The following is a 20,434-nucleotide window of genomic DNA, read 5'->3' as shown; positions in this document are numbered from 1 at the left end:
CGCCTGCGGACAGCCACGGGCACGGAACACAACAATCCTACAAAACCCAGCTGCAAAAATCCTCACTGGATCTAAAAAACATGACCACATCACTCCAACACTTATCTCATTACACTGGCTACCAATAAAATTCAGGATTGAATACAAAATACTATCCAAACTTCACAAAATCATATATGAAAAACAAGAAAACTGGCTAAGTTCCTCCATAAAACTACATACCCCAAACAGAAACCTCAGATCAGCAAATAAAGGACTTCTAAAGACACCACCTACTCGTTTCAAACAACTCACCTCAACCCAAAAGAGAGCAATCTCTCTAGGAAGCCCAAAACTCTGGAACTCCCTCCCAACTGAACTCAGAACTCAAGAAAACCTAAAAACTTTCAAAAAAGATCTAAAAACATGGATGTTCACCAAAGCATACCAACTCACCCAATGAACAAAACCCCCTTCGGCCTAACCTTAAGAAAACTGAAACTCAACATAAGTATATATTATAACAAAGAATTGAAACATAAGAAAACTGAACAGCAAATAACTTGTATATGATGTCTCTAAGTTAACAATCATTTGAACCTTTTTGAAAACCTTGTTAACCTCCTTAACCTTGTAAACATCGTATTTTTGTAAACAGTTATGATGGCGAAACCGAATGATGGTATATAAAACTCGATAAATAAATAAGTAAAAAAATAAATAAATAAATTGCAGATGACATAAAATTATTCAGAGTAATTAAATCATAAGCGGATTATGATAAATTGCAGAAGGACCTTGTGAGACTTTTAGATTGGGCGTTCACATGGCAGATGAAGCTCAATGTGGACAAGTGCAAGATGATGCATATAGGGAAAAATAACCCTTGCTGTAGTTATACGATAAATAGGTTCCATATTAGGAGCTATCACCCAGGAAAGAGATCTAGGTGTCATAGTGGATAATACATTGAAATCATTGGCTCAGTACGCTGTGGTGGTCAAAAAAGCAAACAGAATATTAGTAATTATTTGGAAGGGAATGGTGAAAAAAACAGTGGCTGTCATAATACCTCTGTATTGCTTTATGGTGAGATTGCACCTAGAATACTGTATGCAATGCTGGTCGCCACATTTCAAAAAAGAGATAGACACACTGGAGAAAGTTTAGACAATGACGGCCAAAATGATAAAGAGCATGGAATGGCAACCCTGTGAGGAAAGGCTAAAGAGATTAGGGTTGTTCAGGTTGGAGAAGAAATGTTTGAGGGAGGAGGATATGATAGAGATCTACAAAATCATGAAAGAACTTGAATGGGTAAATGTGAATTGATTATTTACTCTTTCGGATAATAGAAGGCCTAGGGGACACTCCATGCAAGTAGCACATTTAAAACAAATCAGAGAAAGCAAAATTGCTTACCTTGTAATAGGTGTTATCCCAGGACAGCAGGATATAGTTCTCACATTTGGGTGAAATCAGTAATGGAGCCCTATGTACGGAAAAACTTCTTTCAAAGTTTCTATGAAACTTTTGACTGGCACCAGAGTGCCTACTGAGCATGCCCAGCATGCCATGATATTCCCTGCCACAGGGGTCTCCCTTCAGTCTGTTTTGAAGCAACTAGCATTAGTAGGGATGTGAATCGTTTTTTGACGATTTAAAATATCGTCCGATATATTTTAAATCGTCAAAAATCGTTAGGGCCACAATACAATACCAATTCCCCCGATTTATCGTCAAAAAATCGTAAATCGGGGGAAGGGGGAGGGCAGGAAAACCGGCACACTAAAACCCCCTAAAACCCACCCCGACCCTTTAAATTAAATCCCGGTTACTTTCTAAATTGGGTCTTCAACACTTCATCTATGCAGATGACGTTCAGATACTCATACCTATTACCAGCACAATCACAAATGCCCTGAGCACCTGGAAGGCAGCTTTATTGGAAATTAAATCAATCCTCACAGACAACCAATTGGCTATCAATACCAATAAAACTGAGCTTATCATAATTTCACCTCCAAAAAATACATCAATGATTAACTCTGGTACTACACAAGACATCTCCACTATATCACAGCAAGTACGCAGCCTTGGTATCATCATTGACAGCAATCTCTCGTTTAAAAAATTCATCGCGGATACGGTTAAAAATGGTTTCTTTAAACTACACACGCTTAAACGTATTAAACCTCTTTTATACCAATATGACTTCCGCACAGTCTTGCAGGCAACTATTTTGTCTAAGATTGATTACTGCAATGCTCTGCTTCTGGGTCTACCTAAAGCTACAATTCAACCTTTGCAAATGTTGCAAAATGCAGCTGCTCGCATTATCACAGACACAAGCCGCCACGAGCACATTACCCCAGCACTTCAGTCCTTACACTGGCTACCAGTGGCTTCCAGGATAATATATAAATCTATGACGCTGATACACAAAGCCATTCAAAACAGAGATATGCACTGGTTCACTGATCATCTACAATTCAACACTTCATCCCGCCCAACGAGATTCCAGCATTTAGCCAAACTAAAGATCCCAGCACCCAATCTGACTAGACTTTCTAGTACAAAAGAACGGTCATTCATCATTGCTGGATCAACAATATGGAACACCATGCCCTCTGAATTACGCCAGGAAATTTGTCACAAAAAATTTAAACAAAACCTTAAAACCTGGCTATTTAAAAAAGCCTACTATTAATGATCTGAGTCCTATACCATTCTTCACCATTTCCACAGTCTCTTATATTTCGATTATATTCTTTTAATACAAAGTTATACATGGTTTTGTATTTGTTCAGTTTCTATGTTATATTGTAAAGCGCAATGCTGAATTATTGTTTTAATGTAAACTGAGGTGATGTTACTTGCGTGCCCCGGTATATAAAAATCTGCAAATAAATAAATAAATAGTTCCAGAGTTCGTGAATTGTGACTAAGGGCCGTTAGTGTGTTTCAGAAGGTTGCGGGAAGGCTTGGCGGAAAAGCCATGTCTTAAGATTTTTTCTGAATGTTAGATGGCATGGTTCCAATCTAAGATCTGTGGGGATGTTGTTCCAGATTGTAGGGCCTGCTATCGAGAATGCCCGGTCTTTCGTGATAGTGAGACTACGGCTTTAGTAGGGGGGGCTTGCAGAGTTCCTTTGTATGCTTCTCTAATTGGTCTGGTAGAGGTGTGGAGTCTGAAAGGGATTTCAAGGTCGAGCTGTAGATGATTGTGGACCGTTTTGTGTATTATGGTGAAGGATTTGTGTAGAATTCTGTAGTTTACTGGCAGCCAGTGTAGGTTCCGGAGGATGGGTGAGATGTGTTCTCCGCGGTTGGTGTTGGTCAAGATTCTTGCTGCGGCATTCTGAAGCATCGGTAGAGGTTTGGTGGTGGAGATGGGGAGTCCGAGGAAGAGAGCATTGCAATAATCTATTTTGGCAAAGAGCATGGTTTGTAGGACTGTCCTGAAGTCGTGGAGGTACAATAGTGGTTTGAGTCTTTTTAAAAACCTGAAGTTTATAGAAACAATCTTTGGTCGTGTTGTTGATAGCTTTCTTTAGATTTAGACGGTTATCGAGGATAATACCGAGGTCTCTTACATGTGTGACTTGAATGTTGGGGTGGGTCTGTGGGGGGGAATTGTCTTGGTTGGAAGAGATAAGGAGGAATTCAGTCTTGGCGGCATTAAGGACCAGGTTCAAACTGGTGAGGAGGCTGGTGATGGATTGTAGGCAGTTGTTCCAGAAAGTGAGTGTTTTTGTGATAGATTCTGTTATAGAAATCAGAATCTGCACGTCATCAGCGTAGAGGTAATGTATTAGGTTTAGGTTCATTAGCAGCTGGCAGAGGGGGAGGAGGTAAATATTGAAAAGGGTAGGAGATAAGGATGATCCTTGAGGTACACCTAGCGAAGATTCTATGATGGGTGATTCTTTATTGTTAATTTTTACCTTGAAGCTTCTGTTGCTGAGGAAGGAGTTGAACCATTTGTGAACCGATCCTGATAGACCTATGTCTGAGAGTCGATTAAGAAGGATGGAGTGGTTGACGGTGTCGAACGCCACCGAGATGTCTAGAAGAACTAATAAGAAAGAGTGACCTTTGTCTAGTTCCATGATGATACGGTCTGTCAGGGAGATGAGGAGGGTTTCTGTGTTGCAAGATTTGCGAAAGCCATTCTGGGAAGGAAAAAGGATTTTGTCTTCTTCCAAGTATTCTGAAAGTTGGGTATTGACCAGTTTCTCTGTGAGTTTGGCTAAAAATGGAAGATTAGAGATGGGGCGGAAGTTGGATAGATCACTAGGGTCTAGATTAGGTTTCTTGAGGAGGGGTTTGAGAGAAGCGGTTTTTAATCTGTCTGGGTAGATACCTTGTGTTAGAGAGCAGTTTATAATGTTAGCCAAAGGTCCAGAGATGGTGTCTGGGATAAGTAGCAGAAGTTTAGTTGGGATATTGTCTGCCGGATGACTGGATGGTTTCTGTCTCTTCAGTAGGGACTCAATCTCACTGGAAGAGATTAATTCAAAAGTGTCGAGATTAGTTCCAGTATGTTTGGGGATATTGGAGAGTGGGGGGGGGGGGGGGGGTTGTGTTGGTGGGGAGGAGTGCGAGGGTGTTAGAAATCTTCTTCTGAAAGAATAGTGTGAGCTCACTAGCCTTGGATTGTGCCTGTTCGTCTGCGATGGTAGGGGGGCTGTTTTTGTGATCTGTGAGACGTATGAGAAAAGAGCCTTGGCATCGAACTGTAGGTCGTGGATTCTATTGGCGTAGAACTCTCTCTTTGTCCGTAGAATGGAGGTCCTGTATAGATGTAGGGTTCCTTTGTATGCTGATAGTGTTGTCGTGTTGGGTCTTTGCGCCATCTGCTTTCTTTGTGTCTGAGGTCTTGCTTCAACCGTTTAAGTTCAGGGGAGAACCAGGGTTGTTTTCCTTTTTGCACTGAGTTAATAGTTTTTACAACTGAGGGGCATAATTTATTTGCTACTGCTTCAATTATCTTATGCCAGGAACGTAGCGCTGAGTTGGGGTTGGAAACATCCAGGTTTGTGAGTTCCTGGGACAGATGATCACTGAGTAAGTCGGTTGCACATGGTTTCCTAAAGTGAATGGTAGGATGGTCCAGCTTAGCATAAGAAGTTTTAAACACTTTTTCAGGATCTGGTGCTAGGAGTTAGCAATCTGTTCAGGATCTGGTGCTAGGAATTAGCAAACTGTTAGGATCTGATGCTGGATGGGTGGAGCAATCAGATAGGAGGAGCAATCTGTAATGAATCTGCGTTGCGGGCTCCTGAAGAGGAGTTAATCTTGTTAGGAAAGCTCTGTGTAGAGCTGGGAGTAGCAATCTGTAATTCTGATATAATAGTGGGTGAATCCCTGGGCCGGTGGCAGATGACCACTCCCCCAGGAGGATATCCCGAGAGGGACCACCGGCTAGGCTTGAGTATGGAGACAGACACACATTAGTTCCTTTATTAAACAGATTTTTGAAACCACCAGAGGTGGCAGTAGTGAGCTGATATGCCCGGCAGGGCTGTAGTCCCTCAGATACTGGAACAGCGATCCAGGATAGCTGAGCTGTTGAGAAACTGTAGAAAGTGAGTAGGCAGAGTAGGCAGAGTTCATAAACAGAACTAGATGACAAAACTCACGTAAGGTCTCAAGGAAGCTCAGGAGCTGGAAAGGTTTAGACCCTAGAGGAGCGAGTACCTGATTCCAGGGAAAACTCTGAGAGAGCGATGGTAACTCACAATTGTTTGTAGCAGTGATAGCTTCCAGGCAGTAGAGAATCTTCAGAGTGTCCAGGAACATGGGCCCTCGAGGAGCGAGGTACCTCTGGTAAGTCTGAGGAGGCAGAGAAGCTTGGATAGCCAAAGCGAGTCCTTAGCGAATCCTTGCTAACTCAGTTTATTAGCGATATCAGAGACCTTTAGATATTGGAAGCGGATGACGTCATCTCAGGGGGACGCCCCTGAGGTTCGCGCCCTTGCTGGTACTTCAATCAGAGCGCGTGCCCTAAGTCTTCAGGGCAATATGGTGGATCTGCAACATCGTGCCGGTCCGGGGACACCGGAGGGAGAAGGCATGGAGACGCCGCGGCAACCAGCCGTCCATCAGACCGGAGGGAGTCACCACAGAGGTAAAGAGGGCGGAGTGAGGGCATCGAGCAGCGACGGACGCAGCAGTACCCCCCTTCAAAGGGCGATCTCCTCCTCGGGTACCAGGCTTAGGTTTGGAAGGATGCGCGAGGTGGAACTGATGAAGCATCTCTTTGTCCAAGATATTAGTCTGAGGCTCCCAAGAGATTAAATCGAGGCCGAAGCCTTCCCAAATCAGAAGGTATTCAAAAGTCTTGCCTCTGTTATGAACATCCAGAATCTCTTTGATCTTAATTTCTAATTTGTCTTCTGCATAGATGACAGGTGGATCTTGAGATTTGAAAGAATCCTGCAGAGTGTTATTGATGATATCAGCAGCAATGGATTGAGCTGCTGTGGACATCACTGAAGGTTTCAGTGGAAGTGGTGATGTTAGGATACGTCCAAAATCCACTTCTAAAGATGACTCTCCAGTAGAAATTGCTGGATGAGAGATGGTGGCATCACCAGCAGAAACAGACTGGCTGGTTGCTATCTTCTTCGGAACTATTATGTGCTGTGGTTCATCAGGCACATCTTCTGAGTGAAACGAGTGAGACAGCGTGTCTGCTCTGGTGTTTCGATCTCCAGGTCGATACTTAAGCACAAAATCAAAACGGTTGAAGAATAAAGACCATCTGGCCTGTCTGTAATTCAAACGTTGAGGGTGGCGGAGATACTCAAGGTTCTTATGATCCATGAAGATGGTTATTTGATGTTGAGCGCCTTCGAGCCAAGGCCTCCATTCCTTGAATGCAAGCTTTATTGCCAGGAGCTCCTTGTCGCCGATCCCATAGTTCTTCTCGGCTGAAGAGAATCTTCGGGAGAAGAACAAACAGGGACGTAAGGTTTTCGAATCTCCAGCTTGGCTTAACACAGCCCCTACCCCCACATCCGAAGCGTCGACTTCTACTATGAAGGGCTTATTGGGGTCTGGATGCCGTAAGCATGGTTCTGTGGAGAAGGCAGTCTTCAGTTTCTCGAACACGGAAATGGCCTCTGCTGACCATTTTGAAGCGTTGGCACCCTTGCGAGTCATTGCAGTCAAGGGTACAGTTAACGAAGAGTAGTTCTTTATGAAGCTTCGATAATAATTGGTAAACCCCAGGAATCTCCTTAAGGCCTTCAGGCTGGTGGGTTGAAACCAATTCTTGATACTTTCAAGTTTGTGAGGGTCCATTTGAAAGCCTTCTTTTGATACTATGTACCCTAGAAAAGGCACAGAGTCTTTGTGAAATTCACACTTGGAGAGTTTGGTGTACAGCCAGTGTTTGCGGAGACGGTGGAATACTTGCTTGCCATCTGCAATATGGGTGTCCAAATCATGGGAGAAGATTAATATGTCATCCAGATAGACCACAACGTTCTTGTACAGCAGGTCCCGCAAGATGTCATTCATCATATTTTGGAATATGGCGGGCACATTGCACAACCCGAACGGCATTACAAGATACTCGAAGTGGCCGTCTCGGATATTGAAGGCCGTTTTCCACTCATTGCCACTCCGTATGCGAATAAAGTTGTAGGCCCCCTTCAGATCAAGTTTTGAAAATATCTTGGTCCCTTGCAGAATGTCAAACAGCTCCGAGATTAACGGTAAGGGGTAACAGTCTTTGATCGTGATCTCATTTAGACCTCAGTAATCGATACATGGGCGTAGGGTACCGTCCTTCTTCCCCACAAAGAAAAAGCCTGCGCCGGCTGTCAACTTTGATGGTCGGATAAAGCCCTTTTGGAGATTTTCTTTAATGTATTCTGATATTGCTTTAGTCTCAATGGCTGAGAGAGGGTACACCCGTCCTTTCGGTGGCTCAGCATTGGGCTTCAGTCTTATGGCACAGTCATAGGGCCTATGTGGAGGAAGAATATCAGCTGCTTCTTTGGAGAACACATCCCTGAAGGATGCGTATTGGGGCGGCAGTCCTGGCATTGCTGGAGTCGTAGGCATACATATGATAGACGAGATCTCCTTAAGGCACCTCCCATGACATTCTGGGCCCCATCGTTAAAGATCCAGGGATGCCCAGTCAAATTGGGGTTGATGCATTTGCAGCCAGGGTAACCCCATGACGATAGGGTGCATAGCCTTTTCCAGTACAAAGAAAGATTGTTTCCATATGGAGCGCTCCGGTGCGAAGCTTAACTGGTACGGTTTCACAAGCTACTTTGCCCGGTAAGGGTTCTCCGTGAAAGAAGGAAAATAGTAGTGGATCTTTTAATTTGATGAGAGGGATCCTCAAGTATTCCACTAAATGTCTAAGAATGAAGTTGCTTCCTGCCCCTGAGTCCACCAGGGCAGGAGTCTGAACCGTGACTGGTCCGTAGGTCAAGGAGACTGGGAGAGAGAGCAGAGGAGAGGATGCGGTAAGGCCTAAGAACAGTCCTCCCGCAGGACTTAAATCCATCCGTTTCTCGGACAAAATGGGGCATGTAGAGACATCATGGCCAGGCTGACCACAGTACATGCACAGGCCACGTTTCTTCCGAAATCTTCTCTCCTTGGAGGTCAAGTGTCCATGACCAAGGTGCATCGGTTCATCTTTATCAGCAACAGAAGTTACTGGAACCATCCGAGGTGCAGTGGTAGTACTAGCCTGTTTCAACCCAGGTAACACCTTAGGCCGGAATTCCTTCACCTTGTCTCAGAGCTGGTGATCAATCCGAGTGGCCAAGGCTATCAATTCGTCCAGCGAGTCAGGTGTCTGTCAAGCGGCCAGCTCGTCCTTTAAGCGGGTATCCAGGCCTCTGCAGAAGAGAGTCTTGAGACATCTCTCCCGAGGCTATTGAAGAGAGCAGGAAACAGCGGTGAGTTTCGCCGCGCCCACACTAGCTCAGCCGGCCTATCAGGAGACAACTCAGGCCCTTTAAATTTTGCGCGACGCCGGCGACCCCCCTCTTTGCAGCCCACCCATCCCAGCAATAGGCCTCGCCTCACCTCGCCTCACCTCTCCTCCGCCGGGGCTCGCGCGGTCGGCGCAGCCCATTCGGGGCAAGAGCCCGTTCACCCCCGAGGGTGAACCGCGCGGAAAAAGTAACTTCGCAGTGAAAGGAAATTTAAAATCTCTCCCGTGGCTATTGAAGAGAGCAGGAAACAGCGGTGAGTTTCGCCGCGCCCACCCTAGCTCAGCCGGCCTATCAGGAGACAACTCAGGCCCTTTAAATTTGCTGCGACGCCGGCAACCCCCCTCTTTGCTGCCCGCCCATCCCAGCAATAGGCCTCGCCTCACCTCGCCTCTTCTCCGCCGGGGCTCGCGCGGTCGGCGCAGCCCATTCGGGGCAAGAGCCCGTTCACCCCCGAGGGTGAACCGCGCGGAAAAAGTAACTTTGCAGTGAAAGGAAATTTAAAATCTCTCCCGAGGCTATTGAAGAGAGCAGGAAACAGCAGTGAGTTTCGCCGCGCCCACACTAGCTCAGCTGGCCTATCAGGAGACAACTCAGGCACTTTAAATTTGCTGTGACGCCATTGGCGTCGCGCGCCGGGCGTCGCGTGCCCGAAGGAGCGCGACCTAAGGGGCCTGCCCCTTAGTGCGCCCCTTTGTGAGCCCCCAAATCTGATACTTCCTTGCCGGCCACCATACCCTTACAACTTCTCCTCCGAACCTTCACCTAGCATTCGCCAGCCTCCACCTGGTCTTTCGACCCCTAGCCTCGACCAGCATTCCTCCATCAGTCCTCCAACCAGCGCCGTACTCAGCCAACACTTGCCATTCAACACTCTCCAACATCTTCAATCATCAACTTACTCCTAGCATTCGTCCAGCATTCTTCCTACTATCATCCGGACGCGGCCAACACCTACAAGCACCCCTTTCTCACAACATCGGCCAGACCTACTAAGTCTCAACGCACCCAAGCAACCTACAACTTGCACAACCCACACTTCATAATAAGGACACACTCCCAATACACAACCTGCTCTTAATGCTCCAACACCAGAATCTCGCTGCTCCAGCTCAGACTACAATCAACCACATCAGACAAAATTTCCTCAACCCTCTTTAATTACTCTCTATACACAAGCAATCTCCAGCTATACTCTCTATACACAAGCAAACTCTCTATACAATAGCAATCTCCAGCTTCGCATCCAATCATCAACAATCACTTCTTGTTGAAATAATTTTTATTAATTTTGCACAGTCAAAATATAACAGAAGAAAAATTTAGCATTGCAAGCAGCGGCATATAAACGAAACTAGAAAATAAAACACAGATCAAACGGTACAAAAAACATTAAAAAAAAAGGAAAGAAGAAAAAAATATATATATATAGATTAATGAAATTAGGATAATACCCGATCCTTAGATCTATAGGAGACAAAGGAGTAGCATGCAATGTACACAGTATAATTATAAAGAAGCAATATAGTCATCCAATGGCTTCCACACTTGAGACCATTTACCTAAACAACCAGCGGTCCTTGCCATGGCCTTCTCATACGTAGAAAATAAACAGACAGTGTTTCACCATAGCGAGTCTGATAAAAACTCACTATGCTTCCAATTAGACATGATATTGTATTGAGCTATAGTTAAAAGAAAATCTACCAACTTACATTGTGAGCGCCGGAGCTGTAAGGACGGATCAGCACCTTTCAAAATAGTTAAAGTGTACGAGAGAGGGATAGTGACTTGTAATATACAGGCAACCGTGTGCCAAACCTGACTCCAAAAAGCATAAACCAGAGGACAGTAAAAGAACATATGGCTAAACGTAGCGTTAGGGGCCGAGCAGGACCAACATGCATGCGAGGAAGTTACACCAGCACGGTGCAGCTTCCAAGGGGTCCAAACCGCTCTGTGAAGAATGAAAAATGAGGTCTGAATCAGACTAGCGGACAGTGAAATGCGAATACCAGAGGACCAAATATGTTTCCACATTACTGGAGTAACCTCTGTCCCTAGGTCAGAAGACCATGTCTGAGTCAGAGGTCGTATGCAGGAGCGGTGTGAAAAACTTTTAAGAAGTTTGTATATCCCAGACGCTAAATGGCCTTTGGGGCCCTGCATGTAATAGAAGTCCAATAATGGGGACACTTTATCCATAGTAAATTTACATTCTCCGCTCGCTTGAAGCAGAAAACGCAACTGCAACCAAGCATAAAATTGGGTAGGTGGAATACCATATCGGGATTGAAGTTGTTGGAATGACATAAGCTTCCCAGAATCTAGTATGGACGATAATAACCATATGTTACATTTCTGCCAAGCTGGCCAGCTGAGCGTCTTCCCCTCTACCAATAAAGCATTATTTCGCCAGAGTGGTGCCAAACCTGATGTACACCATTTAGAAGATACATCAGATATATGAGAATCAAATTCTGAGAAAGCTCTATGTAAGGACCTTAAAATAAGATCAGCAGCCGCATCCGGAATAAGACTCATACCCGGAAAACAAAACAGAGGATAGGGAGCATTCCGGTGGCGTTCAATAGAAACCCATCTGTGCGATTCTATAGAGGGCTGCTCAAATTCAAAAAAATAATAACCGGGTTGCAATATATAAGCTTGATGATAAATGTAAAAATCAGGAAAATTAACTCCCCCTTGTAGTTTGGGGCATTTAAGCTTAGCAAGCGCAATACGAGGCATCTTGTTTTTCCATAAAAAAGTTACCAACAATCTATCAATTTGTTTATAGAACTCCGCTGAGAAAAAAATGGGAAGCATAGACAGGATATAAAGTAGTTTTGGAGCAATAACCATTTTAATCGTGTCTAGCCTGCCCCACCAAGTTAAATGGAGAGGGGACCAGCGCAAAAGTAAATCCCGCACAATTTGTAGGGCGTGAGCTTCCCCTTGGCGAATCGTGTCCAGAGGGTCCTTGCATGACAATGCCTGAAGCTCCGACACTCTACGAGCTGAGGTGATAGCTACCAGAAGGGAGGTTGTTTGGACAACAAGAACTGGATCTGACCTTGCAGTTTGACTATGCAATCCGTCGTAAGGAACACCTTGCCCTGCTGCATGTCAAACCATGCTCCCAGGAACTCCAACGATTGAGATGGCACCAGATGACTCTTGGAAAGGTTGACCACCCATTCGAGTGCTCGCAATAGTTGAAGCACCTGGTTGACAGTCGAATGGCAAAGCGACTCTGATTTCGCTCGAATCAACCAGTCATCGAGATAGGGATGTACCAACAGACCTTCCTGCTGCAGCTGAGCTGCTACTACCACCATTATCCTGGTGAAGGTCCTGGGGGCGGTAACAAGGCCGAAGGGCAGAGCTTGAAATTGGTAATGCTGTCCCAGAATGGCGAATCTCAGGAATTTCTGGTGGTCACCCCAAACTGTGATTTGGAGATAGACTTCCGTGAGATCTAGTGACGCCAGAAACTCGCTGCTTCAAACTGAAGCAATGACAGACCGCAACATCTCCATGCGGAAGCGGGGTATGCAAAGACATTTGTTGACCCGCTTCAAGTTGAGAATGTGCCTGAATGTCCCTTCCTTCTTCTGTACCACAAAATAAAATGGAGTAGCAGCCCTTCCTTTGCTCCGCCAGAGGAAAAGACGTAATTGCGCCAAGATCGAGAAGGCACTATAACGTCTCTCGGACCGCCTGATGCTTCGTTTTGTAAGCGCACGGGGAGACCAGAAAACGCTGATGGAAACAACGCGCAAAATCTAAAGCATAGCCGTGTCTTATCACTGAAAGGACCCACTGGACCAAAGTCACCTTGGCCTATTCCTCATAAAAAAGAGACAGTCTGCCCCCTACCACTAGTACTAAGGAATGGACTGGCCGCCCATCATTGCAGAGGCTTAGCTCCTTGCACCGAGTGTGTGTTTCCAGTCCTGGAAAATCTTCGCCCACAAAAGGACTGATACCAGGACTGTTGCCTACCAACATTTTGCTGAAAAGTGGTAGAGGACGCATGTGGTGCTCGAGATCTATGGCCCCCACGAAAACGAGACCTAGAAGAAAACGAACCTCTGGGTCATGGTTGATCTTCCGGCAGCCAGTGGACCTTATTCTCTCCAAGAGACTGAATCATGTCTTCCAGTTCTTTTCCAAATAGCAACCTGCCTTTGAACAGAAGAGAACCTAGCTGAGACTTGGAAGAAACATCTGCAGCCCAGTTTCTGAACCATAACAGCCTCCTCGCCGAGACCGCAGACACCATGGACCCGGCCAAAGTCTGCAGCAGGTCATAAAGGGCATCAGCGCTATACATAATCGCCGCTTCAAGATGACCTGCCTGAAGAGCTTCTCCTTCAGATAGCGACTCGTTGGCCTGCAGCTGTTGAATCCAGCAAAGGCCTGCTCTCAAAGAAAAACTGCTACATCGCAGCACGTACTCCCAGAACGGAGACTTCAAAAATCTTTTTGAACTGAAGTTTCAGTTTTCTGTCCTGCAAGTCTTTGAGAGCTGTCGAACCTGTAACGGGGATGGTAGTCTTCTTAGTGACTGCTGAAACTGTCGCATCCACCTTGGGAACTCGAAGAAGGTCCAAGGCATCCAAATCAGGAGTGTCCCACTCCCGGAACAGCAAGTCTGTGAAATAAAAATGAAACGGAAAAGAAGTAGGTGGACCCCACAGGCCCAATAACACCGGCTCCATAGATCCCAATTGGGACTCCTCCTGGGGAGCCTCAATGCCCAACTCTCCCAAAATAGCGGGAATAAGGGGCCCCAGCTACTCCTTACTGAAAAGACGAACCACCTTCGCGTCATCACCGTCCACAGCATGAGACCCTCACACAGCACCCTGCATCTGGTCCATATCCCTTTCAACCCCCTGCGGGGGCTGGGATGGAGATTCTGGATCATCTTGGTCAGAAACCTCTGAAGATGTATTCGTGCCCGTCAGGGGTGCCACTGATCTTAAGGGACACTTTCCCTTTGCGGGTCCAGTGCTTTCCCCGACCTGGACCGCTTTCTGTGTTTGGTGAGTGGTTCAGTAAGCAAAGATTTACCAGCTGACCGCCTTTACCAGCCTTTCTAGCTTTAAATGCCTTATGCAATAATAAGACAAAATCTGACGAAAAGGAGATGGAAGATGAGGAATCCATATCTCCCTCGGGGCTGTCCTCTGCTTTAACGGCAATTCCCCTTGATTTGCCCCCATCAGGGGCCCTCTGTTGGGGAGATAAAGATGGTGGGAGATTCCCCTCCCCCGCCACAGTCAGCACCGCTGACCTCGTTGCCAATGTGACAGGATCCAAAATGGCGCCCGTTCCCATGCTCAGCGGGAACGGACCCAGAGAAGGAAGCTCTAGCTCACTAAAGGCTCCAGTTACTGTCAGTACGTGAACTACAACCCTCCCGGGGGCTGTGGAGGCTCCCTCTCCCCCCAGGAGGCAGACTGAGCACAACACGTCTTTGGAAAGTCACACGCACACTGCGCCGCACACACAACACGCTGCCCTCCGCGGCATGATTAAAGCAAAGAAAAAAGGGAAATCTCCCCTTTTTACAAAGAAAGCTGTAAAACAAACCCGGCGAAAACAATAGTGATAATGTGCAAGTCAGGATGCCCAGTGACAATCTCACATGCAAGGCCATTTTCTCAAGGAAAATCAAAGGGTAAGTTCTCTGGAACAGGTAACTACAACCATTTGAGATGCACAGCACCAAAGTGCATACTGTTCAGCTGTAGATGACTGCTGTACTCTGATTTCACTTGCCTTACTCAAATGGTCTTCCATGTGAAATTGTGCCCAAGTTAGGATGCCTAGTGCTAGTCTTGCATACAAGGTCATTTTGGTCACACGTCTTTCAGCTTCAAGTGCTTAACTCCTTACTTCTGTTTTAAAGCACTTTTTAAAGCACTTTTCTGCATTAGTGCAGAGTTTTCAGTTTAACTCCAATTTTACTGCACATTTTTCATTTAGTGTGCTTTTTTTTAACTCATGTTTGATTTGCATCCCATTAGCTTACTATATTCCATGGGGACCCATTATTTTAATGTGCACATTAAGTAAAGCCCATGCTAAAATTGAACTCCAATTTTAGTGAAGGTTTTATTACATCGGCCCCATAAAAAATGTGTATGTGGGGGGCGAGAGAGTGGACTTTTGGAAGTGAAGTTGGGTTTTACTTGCCTTTTAAGACTGCATTTCATGCTTTGTACTTTCTTAAGCCATTGGCATTTTTTCTTCTAATCAAAGGTTTCTATATATGTCTTGCTTCAGCTTTTTCCCCATTGCTTCCTATGGAGTTGGACTATGTATATGTTTGAGAAGATGTTTAAATGAGGCACAGAACCAACTGAAGTGTGGGAAACTATTTTAGGCTCTTTGCCTAGATTTTGTACTTATATCAAAACATAAGCTCTGTGCAGTTCTTCCACCCAGTTCCAAATGTTGCTAATGTCAGCAGGGATCTACCTTATGGACACTGAACAAAGCCCATAATGTAGTGTAGGCTAGAAAGCAGGTGTTTAGACTTAAAAATCTGCAGAAAAGGAGGTTATTTGGGATTGCCAAGATATGCATGGCCTCTAGGCAGCACTTTTTGACCTCAAGATATGATTATATTTATTTGCCTGTAATAACAAATATATTTTTTATGGAAGCTTTTCCAAGTCCTGAGTAGGCATGAATCAACTACTTCTCTTCCTATTGCTAACTAAGCTCAAATAAAAATTACTTTTGAGTATGCATGCAGTATACATTTACAGCAACAAGAATCTGGTTAGAAAATAACATGATGGAGAGGCAAGAAACCACAATTTAATCACTGAAAAACCAGTGATTCTGAACAGAACATGTTTATTGTACTTATTATCTTTCTGAATGTTCTGTTCTGAATTGCTTCTCTTGAACTGCTTATATTAGAACATTATCAGTCCAGTAAGTACAAACAAAATAAAATAACATATAATAGTGCATTGCACAGTTCTACTTGCCCATTTCTTTCTGCGGTGATGCAGGATTTACATTTCCATCAGAATAACTGTCATTTTGCTAAAAAAGAACAGTTATTAAAGTCAATTTATAGAAAAGGTATAAAATTATTGCTGACTTTTCAGATAGTTTTAATAAAATTGAGTAAAGTTTGAAAATTCCAAAAATGGAGAAAGGAAGCATTTATTATTCAAAGTACTTCTGTTTTCATATTGGATAATTGCAAATCATCAAGATACAAGTGAACATATTACTGTGTGATAGACTGGTTAGGCAATTTCTTGATATTAATTATTCTACTAAATGAGGAATGTTCATCTGTTCTATTTATACTATGATCTCAGTTCTGCAAAATGTGTGATTCGTTTGAATTGCCAAATATCTGGCAATACCTGACTGATCACCTAAAGAAATTATTCATCTATGATAAATGACCCTTATAATTCAAAAAAATGATAATGTTGGGGACCTTCATACACAGCTACCACTATACAATGTGATATGAGTGCTTTCATATAATCATCAGTCATCCTAAGCCCATTTTTGTCCAACACTTAGGAGGTAATTTTCAATGGAGTTATGTGTGTAAATGTAACATACTATCGTAGCAATTTTCAAAACTCATTTACATGCTTAAAGTGTATTTACATGCTCAAAAACTATTGACCATTCAATGACATATATAAGCAAGTTTGCTTACCATAAATGGTATTTTCCGTAGATAGCAGGATGAAATAACCATGCTGTCTGGGAGCACCCCCTGGCAGCCTGGTGTGGGAACTTCTCCTAGAACATTCAAACTTTGCTCCTGTAAGTCTGCACGGTGCTTTCCCTTGCGACTGACTGTCTCTTGTCAGTTGATTAGATAGCACAGAACAGGAGCACAAAACAAGGTAGGTAGAGATTAGGCAGAAGGATAGAGACTGTCCAGGGAGGTGGGTAGGGATGCATGGCTAATTCATCCTGCTATCAATGGAAAACACCGTTTACGGTAAGCACATTTGCTTTTTTCTCGCAGATAAGCAGGCTAAATTAGCCATGCTGTCTGGGAGTCCCCAGTTAGGGAGACAAAGCACAGGATATTCAGTCAGAAATGGTTTATATATTTGGATATGTGTAGGATCACCTGTGCAGTATATCCCTGCAAAGTGTGAACAAGTCTTAAGAATTAGTGGCATGACGTAGTATCTCCAACTTGGTATGGTGCTGAAGGCAGTAATGAGAGGTGAAAGTGTGTAGCGAAGACCACGTCGCTCCTCTGCAAATGTCTTGAATAGGCACCTGTCGAAGGTGGGCGATTGAAGCAGACATAGCTCTCAATTGATGTGCTTTGACCCTTGAAGTTAAACACTCGGATTTGGTAGAATAGCAGAAATGGATACATTGAGTTAACCAGTTTGCTAGCATTCGTTTAGTCACTGGTAATCCAGGGGTATTTGGGTTGAAGGAAAGAAAGAGCTGGGAGTGTCTTTTTGGTGTGTTAGCCCTATGCTTATAGTAGGCTAACGCTCTTTTACAATCCAACATGTGCAGTAGAGTTTCCTGACTGGTTGAATGTAGTTTAGGGAAGAAAGCTGGCAACGGTATGGTTTGATTCAAATGAAAAACTGAAACTACCTTCATAAGGAAGGATGGATGGGTTCGTAAGGTGACCTTGTCATGATAGAACTGGAGCTAAAGCAAAATTGCTTACCTTGTAATAGGTGTTATCCCAAGACAGCAGGATGTAGTCCTCACATATGGGCGACATCATCAGATGGAGCCCTGGTATAGAAAACGTCTGTCAAAAGTTTCTAGAAACTTTTGGCTGGCACTCTGAACCTACTGAGCATGCCCAGCATGCCATGATATTCTCAGCCACAGAGGTCTCCCTTTAGTCTCGTTTGTAGCAATATGCGTGAGCTAAAAAAATAAAATAATAAAATGTTTCGGACCCAACTCCGCGGGGAGGTGGGTGGGTTCTGTGAGGACTACATCCTGCTGTCCTGGGATAACACCTATTACAAGGTAAGCAATTTTGCTTTATCCCAGGACAAGCAGGATGATAATCCTCACATATGGGTGGATTAGCAAGCTACAGGCTGAGTCATTCTTACAGTATACCAACAGCATACAACTTGTGCAACAAACACAACTGGTGCACTGTTGGAAAAAATGAGGCAGCCTGAAAATCACAGCAGGATGGATGTAGAAGGAGTTGGAGTTGGAGTTATACTGGAAATAAGTTCTTTAAGACAGATTGTCCAAAGGCTGAATCTTGTCGTCCTTTGTCCAGACAATAATGAGCTGCAAAGGTGTGAAGGGAACTCCACGTTGCAGCTTTACATATATCAAGAATGGGCACTGAACGATAGTGTGCTACTGATGTAGACATAGCCCTTACTAAATGTGCTTTTACTCGCCCCTGGAGAGGAATGTAGAGATTACTTACCTGATAATCTCGTTTTCCTTAGTGTATGCAGATGGACTCAAAACAAGTGGGTATAGTGTGCTCGTGCTAGCAGTTGGAGACGGATCTGACGTCAGCACGGGTACATATATCCCCGCAGGAAGTGCAGCAATTCAGTAATCTTCCTTGCAAAAGCTTTATGGATATATGTGTAACTGACCGATCGATTAAATGAACAGGATTACCCTGACTGATTGATAGTAGCTGGAGACTGCCAGGGTTCTCAACCGGAAGGCGTCGACACCCGGCAGGGTGGATGCCCTATCATAAGAAAACATGGCTTACCGTGAGTCGGCGAATCCCCATGTATACCGGCAGCCGGGCGGGATGCTGAGTCCATCTGCATACACTAAGGAAAACGAGATTATCAGGTAAGTAATCTCTACATTTCCTAGCGTGTAGCAGATGGGCTCAAAACAAGTGGGATGTACAAAAGCTACTCCTGGACTGGGCGGGAGGCTGCCCGAGGTCCGTTCAGGATTGCCCTCGCAAATGCTGTGTCCTCCCTGGCCTGGACGTCCAGACGGTAGAATCTGGAGAAGGTATGGAGGGAGGACCACGTCGCCGCTTTGCATATCTCTGCAGGCGACAGCATCCTAGTTTCCACCCAAGAGGCCGCTTGCGCTCTGGTAGAGTGAGCCTTGACCCGTTGAGGTGGTTTTCCCGCTTCTACGTAGGCCGCCTTGATAACTTCTTTGATCCAGCGGGCGATGGTTGCCCGGGAGGCCGCTTCCCCTTGCCTCTTTCCGCTGTGAAGGACGAACAGGTGGTCCGTCTTTCATACTGCTTCTGGAGATTCGCTTCCGCCCAAGTCATCAGGGGGGCTATTTCTAGGGATACCTGTTGGCTTCTGGTTCCGCCCTGTCGGTTGATGTATGCCACCGTGGTGGCGTTGTCCGACATCACTCTGACCGCTCTGTTTCGAAGTCTGTGGGCAAATCGCAGGCACGCTAGCCTGACTGCCCGTGCCTCTAGTCGGTTGATGTTCCACCCCGACTCTTCTCTGTTCCACCGCCCTTGGGCGGTGAGTTCTTCGCAATGTGCTCCCCATCCGTTCAGGCTGGCATCTGTAGTGAGCAGGGTCCAGGTTGGGGAGGACATTTTTGACCCCCGGCTCATGTGGCCGGGCTGCAACCACCACCGTAGCTGATTCCGCACTCTGGCTGGTAGAGGTAGGTGTACGGTGTAGTTCTGTGATCGTGGGCTCCACAGAGATAGAAGGGCGCGTTGTAATGGTCTCATATGAGCCCGCGCCCATGGTATCACCTGCAGAGTGGATGCCATAAGGCCGAGGACCTGTAAGTAATCCCAAGCTGTGGGCCAGGTAGCGCTCAGCAGGGCCTGCAGACGATTCTGGAGCTTTGATCTTCTCTTGGAGGTCAGGCTGACCTTGTCTTCCTGGGTGTCGAATCGGACTCCTAGGTATTCCAGCGACTGAGAAGGCTGTAGGGAACTCTTGTTCAAGTTTACTACCCATCCTAGGCTTTCCAGAAGATCTATAACTCTGTTGGTTGCCTGGTGGTTCTCCTCCGGTGACTTTGCCCTGATCAGCCAATTGTCCAGGTAGGGATGGACGAGGATTCCTTCCTTCCTGAGGGACGCTGCCACTACTACTATGACCTTGGTAAAGGTCCGCGGCGCGGTGGCTAACCCGAAGGGTAAAGCTCGGAACTGGAAGTGTTGGTTCAGGACTTTGAAGCGTAAATAGCGCTGGTGATCCCGATGGATTGGGATATGCAAGTAGGCTTCCGACAGATCTAGGGATGTGAGAAACTCCCCTGGCTGTACTGAATTTTTGACAGACCGCAGAGTTTCCATGCGAAAGCTGGGGACCCGTAGGTGTTGGTTGACTGACTTGAGGTCCAGGATGGGCCTGAAAGTGCCCTCCTTCTTGGGCACTATGAAATAAATAGAATAATGCCCAGAATTTATCTCCCCTGCAGGCACTGGGATTATGGCTTTTAGGGACAGGAGCCTCTGCAAGGTAACTTCTAGTGCCGTCCTCTTGAGGGGTGAACAA

General features: G+C 45.4%; 1 protein-coding gene across 11 annotated transcripts in view; it reads right to left on the bottom strand.

Annotated features, from left to right (window-relative positions):
- Window positions 1–20,434, bottom strand: part of C4H14orf39 (chromosome 4 C14orf39 homolog) — a 702,704-nt gene that overhangs the window by 54,993 nt on the left and 627,277 nt on the right. For 10 of the 11 annotated variants that reach the window (XM_029598168.1, XM_029598170.1, XM_029598166.1 and 7 more), the window contains one exon: window positions 15,968–16,025. The exons of the other annotated variant lie outside the window; for it this stretch is intronic. In XM_029598168.1, the coding sequence (XP_029454028.1) occupies window positions 15,968–16,025 (58 nt within the window). The remainder of the gene's footprint in view (window positions 1–15,967; window positions 16,026–20,434) is intronic. 11 annotated transcript variants of the gene reach the window in all.

This window comes from Rhinatrema bivittatum, chromosome 4 (assembly GCF_901001135.1).
Source record: "Rhinatrema bivittatum chromosome 4, aRhiBiv1.1, whole genome shotgun sequence".
Lineage (NCBI taxonomy): Eukaryota > Metazoa > Chordata > Amphibia > Gymnophiona > Rhinatrematidae > Rhinatrema > Rhinatrema bivittatum.
This window is presented reverse-complemented; position numbering and strand designations above follow the sequence as displayed.